Raw genomic sequence first — 17,961 nt, forward strand, 5'->3', positions numbered from 1 at the left:
ACACTTTAGTTTTAAATGCATAAAAGATATTTACAATATAATAAGTATTATCAAAATACTTTAAAAAATATTTAAAAAACAAAGTTAAATTATTGTTACTATTTAAAATTAGAAGCAATAGAAATAAAATAAAAAAAGTTTCAGTTGGGTAGTCATGGGAAACTTGTAAAGATAGAATAAGTATTGTGCATGTTTGTGTGTGTGCGTGTGTGTGTGTGTGTGAGTGTGTGTGTGTGTGTGTGTGTGTGTGTGTGTGTGTGTGTGTGTGTGTGTGTGTGTGTGTCATATGCACATGCACGTATGTTAAAAATTTTTTCTTTTTCCTCCTTTTGACATTTAAATTGTATTGATAACTATAAAGTTTCTAGTTGCTTTGAGGTTAATCCTTTTTGCATTACTTTAACAAAAGTTTTTTTTTTCAATTGACTTTTGCAAATCCCATTCCATGTTTAAACATAAACAATATATTTAGATATATGTTGATTTGGTAATAATAATGCATATATATAATGCATTTTCATGGAAAAGTTTATCTTTACAAAATACCACTTTAGTCAGTATTGTCAATAAAGAGAACTTTATGGGTGTTTTTTTATGCATTTCCTATTTTGGCAAATGTTTGATGCTGTTTATAAAAAAAAAAAAAAGGATTTTTAAATATATATAATTGAAGTGAAAATGCATTTAGATTTTTTTGATTTTTGCAACATTTGATAGCTCTGAACACCATATTATGTTTTTGAAGTTATAAGTTGATTGATTTTCCTGATAGAACTAAATAATAGAACAAATTTGTGTCATCTGCAAAAATTTCGAAATATAATTTAAATGAAACTTTAGGGAAGTCCTTATTGTAAGATACATAATTTAGCTACGTTAGACTTTAGCTAAGTTCTTAATATGAAAAAAAGGAACTGTAACTAAAATAAATCTTTTAAAAACACCACATCTGATTTTTAGTATTATTATTACTACTGTGATACATATTGACAAACTGTTGTCTGTTATATATATAGTTTGCTAGCCATTTTGGTGCTCAATTTATTTTTTTTAATCTTATTTTTTTTATGATACTTTTGACAGGTTGATTTAATAATTAGTTCAATTGTATCAATCAATAAAGATTTTAAAACTTTTTTTTATCGAATTCCATTTGATCAAAAAAAACTATTAATAAAAAAAATTTCAATATCAAAAGATTTTTTAAAAAAAGTCTTAAATATTCTGTAACAGAATATATTGGATTTTGTAACAAAAATATTATAATATATAGTAGTATATATATATATATATATATATATATATATATATATATATATATATATATATATATATATATATATATATATATATATATATATATATATATATATGTATATATGTATATATATATATATATATATATATATATATATATATATATATATATATATATATATATATATATATATATATATATATATACACATATTATATTAAAATATTAAATAATATTTTTAATCGTATATTTAACAATTATATTTAATTATAAAAATATATTTAATAATTGAATTAAATAATATAATATATTATAATATATAATATAATATAAATATTATGAGAGCATTACAGAATTAAATACTGTTAATAAATCTACATTATTTAGAATATAAAGCTACTATAATAAAACAAGAATAACAAAACAACTTTTTTATTTTAAGTTTGACTTAAAGAGTAAGCACTGCTACGAAAAAGTTAAAAAAAGTTAACCAAAAAGAAAACCTAATAAAATAACCAAAGAAGGTAACAAAATAAATAAATATACTATTTGAAAATTTAGAAAATTTTGTTCACGTTTAGTCTTTTATATTCAAAAGTTTGATGTTATAAAATCTTTATAGATTATTTTGAATTTAAAAAATTTTAGTTTATAGACTTTTACTAAATTAGAACACATTGTCTTGTTAATTTGTAAAATAACTTTCCTTGGATTGATTTTATGATCTAACAATTAATAAGCTCAAATCAGTTTTTAATGGTGATTAAAGTAGCCTTTGAAAGATTGAACTACTATTGCTGCTTTTACTTTAATTTCCTTCAAGTTATAGGTTATAATTTTCTAAACTTTGAATTGAATGAACTGAAGTTTTTTTCTGCTATTAAATTTATCAACAATTTTAAAATAATCATGATGTTTGTAAATTTGTTTATATATTTTTCAAAATTTTATACGCATCCTGTGTTGCAAAAATGTGTACAGGATTTTGTTTATAAATAATAGTTAAGTGCTAATTGAAGTTTTTAATTAAACATAACCAGGGCCACGGAGAAGAAGGGGCATATGAAGCATATGTGCCCCGGGTGCCAAGATAATAGGGACGCCAGAAGACGATAATGAGTGGATTACTCATTTTGGCTATGAACCAGAATATTTGGCAAAGCGAATAATGATAGCAAAAAGAATCTGGAAATGCAGTCTTTTTCAATAAGTTTCCACAACATAACTTTAAAGTGGATTTAACGTCTTAAACCTTGTGCTTTATTACTTTATTCAACAAATTTAATTTAAAATTGGGATTGTGAAAACTGTTTCTCTAAGATTCTCATTCATCTAATTGAAATATCAAGAACCAATAAAAATTAAAGCTTATGAAAGGGAAGATAACTTTATGGAAGATAAATCTTAGTAGTTTGAAGGAAACTTCATTTTTCATTTCTGGAAACTCCTATACTTTATCAACCTAATATATATTCAAAAGGTCTATAGCCTATTTTCCAATCTATTTGCATTTTTTAATGCAATGTCAGTACCAATTGCAGCAGATAAACGACTATTAAGTAAACTAAAATGAATTTAAAAAATTGATTGTAGGGCCACAAAAGAACAAAAGCGTCTATCAGACACACAAGTTAAGAATGAATTGGATGCAAATCTGTGGTAAGATAACATAATAACAGCAAGATTAACTGCAAAAGTAATAATAATAATAATAGTTTTTGTTAGTAAAAAAGTGAGAAAAGAGTGTTTTTAATATTAACTTCAAAGAATTTGTTTATTAATCCTAATCAGTGAATGTTAAATGTATTGCTTGAGTGTTATTTAATCCAGATGCCGTTAATGAAAATATGGATGCAAAGTAAGGATGTTAAAAATAAAAAACACAGTGATTAACTTGTATATTTGTATATGCTTTAAATTTAAAAATATGCATGCTTATAGGGGCACATAAATGCTGATATGTACTGGGCATCATGAAAGCTCTTAGCAGCCCTGAGTATAACAAATATGTAATAAAATATTTAAATATAATAAATTTTGCACTGTGTTACGGCTTAATAATCTATAAAAACAATGGCTGGTAGTTAAAGAAGTAAAGAACTAACCTAAACCTTTGTACAACGCCTCACCTAGCAGCAAGAATTATTCTTCATCTACTCACAGCAATTATTGATTGCCTATCCATCACAGCTTGTTTAAACCTAACTGAGTTTTCTTTCAAACAATTTTTCCAAAATTTAACACGTAATACTTTAAAGTGTTTAAATTCATTAAAAGTCATTATCGACATGGAGTACCCTCAAGTCCCTAACGCAAGGGGGGGGGGGCATTTAATAATTTTTGGAAAATTTTTATTCCCACCCCCAGCTTATTAAGAACCCCCCCCCCCCCTCCCACACACACACACACACACACAAAATAAAAATTGACCTTAAAAGTTAAAAAATAATTATTTCAGTCACTGATCAAAACAATACTTTTCAGGGTAAACAGGCTTTAAAAATTACCAACCTAGTAAATTTTGGTTTATCGAAAAAGTTTTTAAATGAATAAAAATGTTGAGAAATAAATTAAAAGAAATATTTTTAAATTTATTTCTCACCAAAGTATAAACTTATATCGACATATTAAATCTTATTGAAATTATTATAAAACAGCTGTTAGATAATGGGCATTTGACCGCAAGCCACGCTAGATTTAAATAGTCTTATGTGTGTTTTTTAAAAAGTATTAGTTTGGATTCATAAACTGAAGTTTCTAATAAAAAAATTCTTATTGTAAAATAAGAAAATCCCCGCCTCCTCTTTCCTTTAATTAGATCTGGACTAAAATTTCCCCTCCCACCCAACCCCCTTTTATTCCCACCCTCCCTTGTATTAGGCACTCAAGAGTAACTCATAAGAAACCAACTTATTTTTGTGTTACATACATAAAAATAACACTGCTCAGAACTGAGACAAGAAGAAAAACAATTGCCAAGAAGAATTAAGATAAAAATAAAAGACTAGAATAAGGCACAAAAACTCAAAAATAAGCAAAATAAAGAACAAGATAAAAAGAGAAATGAAAAGTAAACTAAAAGAGATACACTAGCAGCAGAGAAAAAAAAAACAAGAAAACAAACAAAGGTTGATGCAACTTTTTATTTAGAAGCAGAGCATAACCTGAAGTTTTAAATAGTAAATCTTGCTACAAATGCAAAATTTATGATTAGAAGTCAAGTGATTGGCATGTGACGGCTGCAACAATTAGTGTTACTTGAAATATATAGACAGATTGGTAAAATTAAAAACTGAATATTTTTTAGCAAAAAAACGTTAAATTTTGTAAACAATTTTGTGTTTTAACTTTGTTTTATAACTAAATGTATTACTGTAATTAATTAATTTAAAGTAACTAAGCCAGAATCCAAGAAGGAGAAAAAAGGCTGTAAAGAAGGATTCTAATATCTAGAAGAGATGTTTAAAAAAGACCATGGTCAAGACTTTCTGAAAGGACTTGGTCAAACATTTTGCTAAAGAGATGTTGAAGGTAAGGAGTGTATGACAAACTTGGTGAAGAAGATAATAGAAAAAGGGCATCTGAAAGAGAGAACAAGAGCAAACCATGAGGAAAAGAGAGCAATCCATTGAAATAGGAAAACAAAGAAGCTTTAAGAAACTTTAGGCTGGAATTTTCTAGTGGGTGTAATGGAACAGATTCTGATTTACTCTTTGAAACTCCTATAGCAAAGAAAAAAGGTAAATGATATAACCAAGATTTTTCATCAATTTAGTTCGAATGTTTTTGATAAGAAGAATTTATATATGACAAAGTCAATAAGTATATGAATAAAAAAGTTAAGTATATAAGTCAAGTTTTAAAATAAAATAAAAATTAATTTAAATGTAAAAAAGTTAAGAAATAAAAATGGTTTAACTTTTTTAAAGTATCAAGTTAGTGTGAGAGCTAAAACAGAAATGTTGTCTTAGGGCTAGATATTGACATGTTAAACATTTCCAAGTCGCAGAGAGCAAGAATAAACCATGAAATTGTAAAGAATGAAACAAGATTCAACCATGAAATTGTAGAGATTTGATTTTCATGTAGGAGTACTTTAAATAACCTTCATTATGAAATACTGGCGACACAAAGTCTTGTGGAGTGCTGTAACCCAACAGACCAGATCATAACAACTGATTCTAACACTAAAAAATATAAAAGAACAATTAGAAGTATTTCAGTTTATTCTCTACCTACAATAAGAGTTCTTAAGCTATTTGCAGGTATACAGTTTTACTATATAAACTACAGTCAGTGTTTTTATTTTAACTATAGAAGAATTAATAATAAAAAAAAAAGAATAATAAAAAAAATAATAATAAATTTTAGGCTCAGGAAATACATCAAAGGCTACAGGATGCAGCATATATATTATCTTTCACTGTTTGTACTTCATAAATAGCGTAGAGACATATCAAGCGTCAGCTAACAGATCATAACTGATCATGATATATCCACTTTACCCTGGGGTGGACTGCCAAATTTTGAACAACCAGCTCACTTTGCATTTGAGTAAATTGTCTTCATTTATTTTTGTATAGTATAAATTATATAACAAAACATTTATTGCAAAAAATAATGTGGATGATACAATGTGCAGTGTGCCAAAGCTTCATAACTTGTGACTCACTCACAAGCAAGAGCAAGCATTTCATATTTTAGGCACGCACATAATGTGTGTATTGTGCTGCACACATGATATGTGTGCAATGTGCATATTTTGCATAAACACACTATTAAAATGGCTTATTTTTTTGTTTAGGGGTAACTTAACAAGGGGCTTATCAAGTTACAAAAAAAATTTTCATGAACAGTTTCTCATGAACAGCTTTTTTTCAAAAAAAAACAGTTCATGAGAAGCAGACCGAGTCGGCTCCAGCCCACTCCTGGAAGTATTTAATGATTGTTAAAGCTATTAACCTTAGTATTCTCAGAAGTACTTTCACTTCACAGTGTTATATTTGCTTTAGCTGGACATAGCTTAGAGGAGAAAGATAGAAAGGATGTTTTTGTGGAATTGCTGAAATATGATATTCCAGATCTGTTTTCTCCTAAAGTTACCTAAATTCGTCTCTCAAGAGTCCTATATCTTTTTTCTCCATCTTGCTACAACTGAATATGACATTTTTCCATATAAAGAAGAAGACATTTTTTCTTAAGCAAATTAAAAAATTTTACCCATGAAAAAAAAATTTTTTCACAAAAAAATCAGCTTTAAACTTCTGAAAAAAATTTATGAGAGAAAAACCAAGAAAATGTTTTTTGAATAAAATTAAAAATGCTATGTGTTCAAACTTATGCGCAGGGCTAAATAAATTTATAATTAAGCAATGAGCAGCGTTAAATTAATTTATAATTATCACATATAATTAAACATAAAGTAAATAATCATGCTATCGTGTAAGATGCTATATTTATTTGCATTTTATTTTATTATTAATTAATTTAGTTGCACTTATTCTAATGAATAAGTAGTTAGCACAAAAAGAGTAATTATTGTGTTCATTATTATATATGCTATTTATCTTAAAAATATTTAAAAATCTAAAAACAAAAAATCTCTAATACTTATGTACTTATGTGAATTCGTATTAATCAAAAAAGACGAAATATTGTTCAGTAATGCTTTAGGAACATACAACATTCCAAAGGCAACTTTTAACGAATGTGTACGCAACAAAATCACATGGTAGAGATACAGCAATTATGTATAGTGCAGAATTTGATTTTGTTCTTGTTTCAGTACTTATCAGTTTATTCAAAATGGGGTTTGTCAAAACGTTTTTAGATGTCATTGCAGTAGTTGAGGTTATTAGGCATCTACCAATTGAAGTCATCCACCGAACAGTGTACTATTAAAAATGACCAGAATATAAATGGTAGCAATACTTTTAATCATTATTACAGTAAATACAAAAACTAGTGTGCACCACTAACCATTGTATATACAACATCCAAGATGGCTTGTTAGGAAGAGAAACAATTTTTGGAATCACTCACAAAAGTATTTCTAGCAGCAGTTGAATTGAATTCAGGTAATTAGTATGGGCTTCTTAATTTGAAAAGTTAATTAAAATAATTTTTTTAATTATAGTTATTTAAATTTTAGTGACGAATGACATATGTTACTATAGTAACATATGTCATATACATCATGTTACTATAGTAACATTGTGTAATATAACGTATAGTTGAATACAAAACAACCTTGGTACTAAGGTTGTTTTGCATCTGCGCACAGATACGCAATTAAAAAATTCAGATAACAGATTCCATGTAATATAATAAAATAATAAAACAGGGTAATATAAAGGGTAATATAATAAAACTAAAGTTATTGTGTTATTAGGTATTATCTTACCTTATTTCGAAATATATTTGATTTGAAGTATATATATTGTACATACGTCGATCAAATATATATCGAAATAAGTAATAATATTTCAAGGAAATATACAATAGTACAAATTTTTGGAAACCTTCAAACTGTTAAACGTAGCTATTTGCTAACAGAATTTTATGCAGTAACAAATTTTAATAACTTAATAAATAATAACTTTAATGACAATAAACCGAAAGAAGTTTCACTCAATTGCAATCAAAACCTTTTAGCATTGATGACGCATTTACTAAAACAACTGCTGTATTTAAGAACACTGTTTTTTTTAATTTATATTAGCAAATTAAATCAATCAAAATTAAAAATTGCTCAAACATTATAAGTATCATCTCAGTCTGCTTTATCATCCTGATTTCTATCAGAACATGTTAAAGAGATTTTTGCCTAATGATACCTTTGTAAGACAAAAGGCTTTTTAAAGTGCTTCAATTTGAAAATACCGTAACAAATTTACAATATTCTAAATGTTTAACATGAAACTTTTAAGGTTTTCAAAATACTATTAAAGAGAGCTTTTCAATCTGATCGTAATTTTTTTGTTTTATGTTATAAAAGAGGAGGTTATTTAATAAAAACTAAAAAAAAAGGAAATGGTCCGCTTATTGTGGTTAATAATTAACCAAGTAACCAATTCTTTAATTTTTTAACTCGGATAAAACTCTTTTTTTTTTCAGCTAATCGTTATCGCAATAGCCTATATCTTCCTATATTTACGAACGATGAAGGATTGATGTACTCGATGAGTCATCAATCCTTCATCTTCTAGGATTAACTATTACTTTCGATCTTTCTTGGAAACCGTATATCAAATCCATTGCAAAATTAGCATCTGCTAAGGTTGAGCCTCTTTATCGCACTTGCCCTTTTTTACTCAGGATTCTATTCTTTATTTTTATAAATCTCAAATCCGTCCTTGTATGGAATACTCTTTCCATATCTGGGGCGGATCTCCAATGATGCTCTTTCTCTTTTAGACAAGATGTAAAAACGCATTGTAAACATAGTTGGACCTGCTCTTGCAGTCAACCTCCAACCATTATCACATCGTCGTTATGTTCTCTTTCTCTTTTCTACAAACACTATAATGGGCACTAGAAGTATGCGAAACTCGAAGTTTCAAGTTCGAGTTCGAGTTCGAGTTTATTTAATAATCGAACTCGAATCGAATATGTTTAATTAATCGAATATAATTCGAATTTCGAACTTAAAGTTCGATATCTAAAAAGTTGCTGTAAAAGCGTATTTTATTACGCTTCAAAAAGTTGCTGTAAAATTATGGTAAAACGCTTCAAAATGGAGGACGAGAGAATAAGGTGCGTTATGTAGAATTATTTCGATAGGCGTAAAATTAACGATACTATTTTTGGTTTTTGGAAAATTGGAAAATGCAGTCAAAAAATATATTGTCCTACTTCATTTAAAACTGGCTTATTTACTCACCTGAGAAGTTGTCATTAGAAGGAATCAGCAGAGTGTGATAAAAAGGCATAAGAAGTAAAAAGAATGAAAAAGGAAGAAAATAAAGCTGAAAAACAACTACCAGTTAGTGTCACAGATCTGTGGGCTGACAAAACAGCACGGACGTCTGATCACGAAAAAGCTAAAGAAATAACACGAGCTATTGGGCGCATGTTGGCTTCTGATTACCTGCCGTACGATTTCGTAGAAGGACAAGGTTTTCAGGCACCTATGAAATTGGTTGTTCCTCAGTATCATATTTTGAGCAGGACCACTTTTTCTCGTAGTATTGTGCCAACTTGGAATAAAAATTTGAAGCAAGAAATGATTGATCGCATTACTACTGAGCTTATTTTCAAATGTGATCATATATATTGGAGAATAAATAGTTTGTGGCTGTGTCACATACGGGCGAAGCAATATTAGAATCTCTTGAGTCAATTGAAGATTGCTGCCAAGAGCAGTATCAATATAAGTTCTTTGAGACAATGGTAGTAATATGAGAGCAACCATGAACATGTGCCAAAACTTTATGAACTTACCTTGCTTTGTTCATACGCTTCAATTATCAATTAATGATGTAGTATCCAAAATTAAAGGCATGATTAGTATGATAGCGAAATGTAAAAAAGTCGTCTTGCACTACCATCAAAGTATTCAATCATCTCAATTGCTGTATGCACAACAAAGGTAGTTAAAAAGAGATAAACGTGGGCTCATAATGAGTGTATCAACGCGTTGGAATTCCGACTATTACATGATATAACGCCTTATGGAAGAGAAAGCGCCCTTAGCCGAAATTCCATTAACTGGCAAGGTGGAGAATCTCACTACGAACGAATGGAAGCTCGCTGAGGGTTATGTAAAGATTATAACTCCTTTTGAACAGGCTAGTAGAGAGTTGTGTGGTGAAAATTACTCAACGTTATCTTTAAAATTACCAGTTCTGTATGGATTACACCAAAAACTGCAAGGTTTTATTAGTGATATTGCGAATAGAGGCTTAGGAATTTCACTGGCGCGGAGACTTGTGGCACCTTTAGAAAGAAGATTTCCTTCTTTTGACGAGGTAAAATAAATAATTATTTACATACTGAGAATCAGTATATAAGTGTTTATTTTAGAGTTTTATCAATCTTTTTTCGATATTCGCTGTAATTATCAATCACGCACTAGTTTTTAATTACCTATTTGCACATAAAGCTTTCTTTAACTTCAATTGCATTACGGACCATGGTCATACTTATCTAATATATTAGTATCTAATTATCTATGTTCCTTGAACTGTTTAACTTTCCTTAAACTGTTTAAAGTTCCTTGAACTGTTTAAAGTTCCTTGAACTGTTTAAGAGTTTCTGTAATATTTCACTAGGTTCAGCCAGATGCAGTTTGCACACTGGTAGATCCCAGGTACAGGTCACTTTAGTGCAAGCAACCTGAGAAGCTGGTGGCCAACTTATCAAAGCTTCGTGAATTACTCAATGAACTTCCAACACTACCAGGTTCAGGACCAAAACCAGTCAAGTCTCAGCGCTCAGTGACGGAGTCTACACTAGAAACACAATCAACAGGCTTGTGGGAATCCTTCAATAACATAATGACAGCAACTGCAACCAACAACAATGTTGCTGATGTTGATGTGTCAAGTACGAGTGCGCTTGATGATGATGTGAAGACATACTTGAAAGATATGGCGATTGGGCGCAATGGTTGTCCACAGACATGGTGGAGGCAAAATAAAAGTCGATTTTCTTGTCTTGCTAAGCTTTCTCAATCACTTCTGGCAATCCCAGCTACCAGTGTCAATTCTGAGCGTCTGAACTCAACATCTGAGAATATCTTTTCCGTTAAACGTTGCAGTCTTCTATCAGAGCATGTAGAAGAATTTACCTTTCTTCATAAAAATTTGTAGACTTTTAGCTTTAGGATAAGTATGGTTTGTTGTTGATGACATTTTTAAATGAATTGAATGTACACTTTTACTAGTTTTTTTAATAATCTCGAACTCGAACTCGATCGAACTTTTTGTAATCTTGATCGAACTCGATCGAAGATAAAAAACCTAATCTCACACAGCTCTAATGGGCACTTCTCTAAAGAACTAGCATCTATTGTACCATTAACTAAAATTCATTCTTGAGTTACTCGTCATTCAATTAAACTTCATCCTTTTACCGTGATTGTTGCAAAGTGCTCCAAAAATTCTTTTTCGTCTTATTTTTTTCCTAAAATATCAGTTCTTTGAAACTCGCTTCCTTCGTCTTGTTTTCCTGATTCATATAATTTGCAACATTTTAAGTTGTCTGTTAATCGTTATCTTGCTTCTTATACTTTATCTTTTCTCTTCCAGTAACTTCTAACTCTAATAATGGTTGCTTGAAGCCTTGTTGGAAGTGAAAGTGTTAAAAAGTATATACATATATATATACATATATATATATATATATATATATATATATATATATATATATATATATATATATATATATATATATATATATATATATATATATATATATATATATATATATTTGTTTACTTCCGAAACTAGGTTGTTCAATAATTATCAAATAATAATACAAATTCTAATTAAAATTAGATTTTATTGGTTTTAAATAAAACTATTTATTAATTTAATTAGAATATGCAATCAAAAAATTCCTGCAACAAATTTAACTCTCTGGCAAATCAAAAGAAAACAATGCAAGATCTGAAGCAGAAACTTTAATCTTGAAAAACATTTTGTGCAGATTGTGCTTTTGCAAGTGAATTTTTTTCTCATTGAATTTAAATGGTGACCAACATAAGATGGAAAATGTAGAAATTTAGTAAAATATAGCTTCTCAAAAATTTATTTTAAAAAGTAATTATTTGGTGAAACATTTTTTTTTTGCATATTTTTTATAAATGAAACGAGATTTTCTATTGTAAAAAAAACTCTTATGGAAAAATATGTTTTCAATCAAAAATTAATTTTCTCACTGTTAAAAATTCGAGTCGGCTAATATACGCTAGCGTAAGAAATTTTTTATTATATAAAAAAAAACCTAACGTATTTTTTCTTCAAAAAACTGAACTTGAAGCTAAACCAATTATTTTTTTCTCTTCCTAGGAAAGCGATAAATTGTTTTGATGTTTGAAATTATTATAATTGTTTAAAGTTAAATTAACCAATCTAAAATCACTATAAAAAAAGTTAATATCTCTAGCGTTACAATATAATTTAATATATTTAATATAATATAATTTAATGAAGAAATCTTTTTATTATTATATCATCAAATAGTATTATATCTTTTACTCAGCAAGTAGCAAGTATTTACAAGTTGTCATGCATATGTATATTCTATCTGTTTATTTAATTGTTGTGAATTGACTTTTATATCAAATGAACATAAAAATAAAAATCTTTTTTCTGTGTTCAAAAGTTATGGTCGTGTCAAATTTTTAGCCCCTTAAAATAAGAGGGAAGGGGGGGGGGTTCAAGCTTTTTATGGTCATAATTTTTGAACACTAAGGGATTGTCCATTAACTACGTAACACAAACTTTCACAATAAACAACAGAAAGAAGATCAAAAGTTTTCCCTCGCAGAGTCTTGATTTAAATTAAAAATTTAAATAGTTTATTAAGTTTAATAAAAATCGTCGTGTAAAAGAGCTTAATATCTCCTACTTTTGTTTTTTAAATATATTTTGCGTTGCGTAATTTATGGACGATCCCTAAGAGATACTTTTCATAAAAATTTTTTAATTGAAGACATATCGTAGCAATTTAATTTGCATTTACAATTGTAATTGCAACATATCATTAATAAGAGCTCGAAATACTTTTAAAATTGTTGCTGTAATGGTTACTTCTTTATAAACTTCAAAGATTTTTAAAATAGTTACATCAAAGAATGAGGTTTATCCTATGGTTACTTCAAAGAATGCTTTAATGATGTCGCTTTTACTGTAACTTTACTGAGACGTTTTTACGGTTTTTACTATCGTTTTTTATCGCAAAGACAAATTACAAAATTACAAAACACTAAAATCTATTTTATTTTAGGAAATCGGAACTAATACTAATTATGGAACAGTCCATAATTAGTATTGAACTGTAAGTGAGGAAGTATCTACGCAAAATATTTATTAAAGTAAAAAGCATTCAAAGATTCTTTAACTTTGTCTCTTAAAATGATGTATTTTCAAAGGGGTAGTACATAAATAACATCACACTTAAGAAGGAGGGGAAAAGGAGTTAGTGGTTTTGAGACGACTCATACGGAACTTGTTACTTAAGTGTTACAATGTTGTAACGTGGGAGGGGGGGTGAAGGGATGTCTGAAATGGCCAAAAACTGCGTGACGTTATTTGTGGACGACCCCAAAGTTGAAAGTTAAACTATACATAAACTTTTAAAACTAAGTCTTCCGTTATTAAGTTTACGAATTTAAGAGAAAAAAAGCGCATCAAAGCATAATCACTAAAACTTGATGTTGAAAGGTATGTATCTATACATGCATATATGCATGTATGTATGTATGTATGTATGTATGTATGTATGTATGTATGTATGTATGTATGTATGTATGTATGTATGTATGTATGTATGTATGTATGTATGTATGTATGTATGTATGTATGTATGTATGTATGTATGTATGTATGTATGTATGTATGTATGTATATATGTATGTATGTATGTATGTGTTTATGTATGTACAAATGTATATATGTACAAATGTATGTATGTACAAATGTATATTTGTGCATATGTATGTAAGTATGTATTCAAAACAAATATAAATTATTACTTAATCTACTCAGATCGTATGGCACTATATTGTTTGGCCAACGGCCTCCTATAATACTTCCGTAGCCGTTATTTACTGCTTTTCTTTCATCAGGATCTAATCGCATGTCTCCTTCAAAAAGATCTTTGTCTGTAAAAAAAAAAAATGCATTCACTTTATTTGTTTAAATGATTTCATACTGTAGGGTTGTATGTATATATACAGTTAAACAAATAAAGTTTTGTTAAACAAATGAGGTTTTATTAAACAGACCTATTTTTATTATTTATAGAGCAAACTGGGGTAAGAGTAAACGAAAAAAAAAGTGATCAGTTCAGCAATTTTGCTTCTTTTGCATTTATTGAAAGCTAAAACAAAAAAATCTTTAGAAATACGAGACATTTCGTAAAGTTTTTAAAATTTTGGACGAATTGCACTGTAAAGAATTTTGTGCTCTATCTAAAAGTGTAAGAATTGTTTTAAAAAATTTACTTTTGCATATGCAAACTTTAAAATTTTCATCTTAGTAAAAAAAACTTTTCTTCAATATTAACAACTTCATAACTTCAAAAACTAAAACTAAATTTTGCTAAACTAAAAAGTCTGTTTTGTAGAATATTTTATGACGATCAAGGTTCTCTTTTCAAAATTGAGTTTGCTTGTTCAGGAAAAAAGTTATAAGCGAAAAACCAAGATAAATATTTTTTGGTGAAGAGTAAACATGCTAATTGCTAACACTTATGCATTAAGGTGAGCGCGACAAAGTTAATTAATGATTATTAATCAATTAAATTGTAAATAAATATGATAGCCTCTACTATCTAAAAATGACTCGTACTTACTTTCGTAAAACGCAAACAACTAACACTGAAGAGCAATTGCGACTTGCAGTAGAATAAATCAAAAAAAGCGAGGCATACATTATACCAAAGGCAACTCTTCACAAGCGTGTGCACAACAAAGTCCAATCACATGATAGAGGTATAACTACCGTGCTAAGTACCGCGTTTGAATTTGTTGTTGTTTTAGTACTTACCAGTTTCGCCGATTTCGGGATTCGGCAGAATGTTTGGAGATTTTATCGTAATAGTTGAGGGTTATTTGGTTTTTACAAATCAAAGTCACCTTTTTCTACCAAGCAGTATACCAGGAATAGAATGGTATTAAAGTTTCACAAAACGATGGAGTCATAAATTAGGCGCCAGAGTAGCCGGTAATATTTCGTCTCTCAGAGCTTCTTCTTGTACCGACGACAAAATAAAAATTTGTTTCAATACACTTCAAAAACAATTTATTGGAACAAATATCAACAATTACACTTCGTACGATTTAAGGAATTTTGACGAAATTGGATTTTCAGACGATCAAGGTAAACAGCATACAATTTGCAGGCTTGGTGTTAAACGCCCTTTAGAAGTGGTCGGTAAAAAAGAAAAAATTAATTACACAGTAGGTAATTGTGTCAACACTACCGGTACCAATCAGCCACCATTCATAGTTTACAAATCAATATCACGTCTGTACAAAGACTTGTGTTTAGGGGGACCACAAAACAACGTATTTACAATATCCAAGTTGAGTTGGATGAAAGAGAAATTATTTATTTAACGACTCACTAAATATTTATTTTAGCAATCAAATTAGTTCGAGATGATAAGTTTGGTCTATTTAAAATGAGAAGTTTAATCAATCAATTATTTAATCAAATAGTTTTTTCAAATATAAGTATTCACATTTTAGTCTTGGACGGACACGTCACACATGCTACTTACGATGTAGCTCGCATTTGCATTCCCAATAGGTTGATATGTTTACCGGCTTATTCGTCCCACATACTTTAATCGTTAAACGTAGGTGTATATTACGTCAGTTAAGTATAAGGTGTATAAACGTAGGTGTATATTACGTCAAACGAGTTTGGCTTTCAGAATTTGAGATATTTACATACAAATTTTAACAACTTAACAAAAGAAAGTTTCATTCAACTACAAGCAAAACCTTTTAGTTCCTGTGACGCATTTACATGAACACAAATAATCGCTGGATTTCAAAACAATGGTTTGTTTACAGTTGATATTAGCAAAGTTGATTAATCAAAATTACAATTTTCTTAAACATTTCAAGTACCAACTCAGCCTGTTATATTATCTGCCATACCATCATCTTCATCTGAGCCTGCTTCATTATCCTCAAACGTGTTTGCTTCATCATCTTCGTCCTAGCCTATATCATCATCAAACACTAGTCATCATCAAACTCCAATTAGTCCCCAACTTTAAAATTTAATAACAATACCAGTGACTCCTGCTCAAAGGTATCAAATATGCAACACTTCACAGAAAGACTCGAAGGCAATTTGAAATATTTACAGCACCACCGTGTTGACACACAAAAAAACCCAAAAGAGTCAACATACCGAGAGTTGAAGGCCAGTGTTTAAGTATATCTGAGGTGCTCGAGAAACTAAAGCAAGACAATGAGGCCAAAAAGTCAAACCAGTTAAAGAAACGCAAGATTGACTGCTGTGATGCTTCAGATAAAACTTAGCTCGCAACATTCAAAAAAACCGAGACAAAGGCATCAAAAGATGCAAAAAGTGTCGCAGAGTTTGGGAAGAAGCATTGCTAACTCAAAGCAACATGTGGTACCAATGTGAAGCATTTAGTTTCAAGTTTTGGGTTTGTCAATCGTGTTTACCCAAAAATACAAAATAGGAAAAGAGTTTCGTAGCATGAAAAATGCGGCGGACCTGCTTCTGACCCTAAAACAACTCAAATTTATTTAATTAATAGTTTTTTTCGTACATTTGATTAAAATAACTTTTTGTAAACTTAACTTCTAATAAGATTATTTTTAATACTACTTTTAATTAATTTAGCTTGATTTTCTTCATATCTTAATCAATTGTTATTAAAAGTAAACGTTTTTTTTTCTTTATAAAAATAGATTTTTTTAGAAAATCTTCAAAATATTTTTTCTCAAAAATTTATATATTTATAAAATGTAAAAAATTATCTATAAAACAAAGCAAAAAAATCCATAATTTATTCAAATAAGTAATAGAATTTGAAGCTAAACCGTTTACTCCTACCCTAGTTTACTTTATCACATTTGTAAATACCGTTTTTTTATATACACTTTATTCAGGTATTTTAAATCGTCATATTTGTAACTGTATTTATAATGGTACTTATTTAAAATAACTTGTTACTATTTTTAATTAACAAAAAACCAATGGTTAACAAAATTAACAATAATAATATAACAATAATAATAACTCATATTATAACAATAATAATAATTTTTATTTACTTTTATTATATATATATATATATATATATATATACAATATAAATCTTTATATATTACTTTCCATTTCTGGAACCCAATGAGATTCTGCATAACTTGTACAGCAAATGAGTACAATGCTGAAAAACGATATCATTTTAAGTTCAGCCTTGATGATAAAACGTTCTTGATAAAATGGGTCTAATAGGTAATAATCATTTTCTTTAACTAAAAAGCAGTTGTTTAAATATATTACTAGCTAAATAAACAATATATCGAAAAAAATGAATAAATTTAGGTATTTGTAAAAAACTTAATTCAATATTATTATTTTACAATTACAGTGGTGTGTTTGGGAAAAAGGAGTCTTTAGGTTGGTTTGCTTGTTAGGACATTTTTTTAAATGAATATTATAAACTATATTTGCTGAGTATACAAAAGTTTGATTTTGATTAAAGTTAAAAACGCACATTTAAAACTTTATTTGCAAAGGTATGCATACTTAAGTTGCGTTTTTTATTTTTTATTTTTAGAGCCAATCTAATACTTTTTAAAAACATTTAAAAAGTAGATTTAGCATAAGTAATATTATATTGAGTTAGTAATATTATACTAAATATAAGGTAAGTGTGGGTATTAAGGCCCGGCGGGTAATAAGGCCCACTAATCCAAACTTAGGGAAAAATAAATTGTGAAACTTTTTTTCGACATTAAAATATTAGAGTTATCTGGTTTT

General features: G+C 28.5%; 1 protein-coding gene across 1 annotated transcript in view; it reads right to left on the bottom strand.

Annotated features, from left to right (window-relative positions):
* LOC136071869 (zinc metalloproteinase nas-13-like) overlaps positions 1-17,449 on the bottom strand; it is a 28,395-nt gene extending 10,946 nt beyond the window's left edge. Inside the window, exons 1-2 of the mRNA XM_065797413.1 lie at positions 17,307-17,449; positions 13,959-14,087 (exon numbers count right to left, since the gene is read on the bottom strand). Coding sequence (XP_065653485.1) covers positions 13,959-14,087; positions 17,307-17,382 — 205 coding nt within the window. The 5' untranslated portion in view covers positions 17,383-17,449. The remainder of the gene's footprint in view (positions 1-13,958; positions 14,088-17,306) is intronic.
* Between the last annotated feature and the right edge of the window lie 512 nt (positions 17,450-17,961).

Source organism: Hydra vulgaris, chromosome 05 (genome assembly GCF_038396675.1).
Source record: "Hydra vulgaris chromosome 05, alternate assembly HydraT2T_AEP".
In the NCBI taxonomy this organism is placed as follows: Eukaryota; Metazoa; Cnidaria; class Hydrozoa; order Anthoathecata; family Hydridae; genus Hydra; species Hydra vulgaris.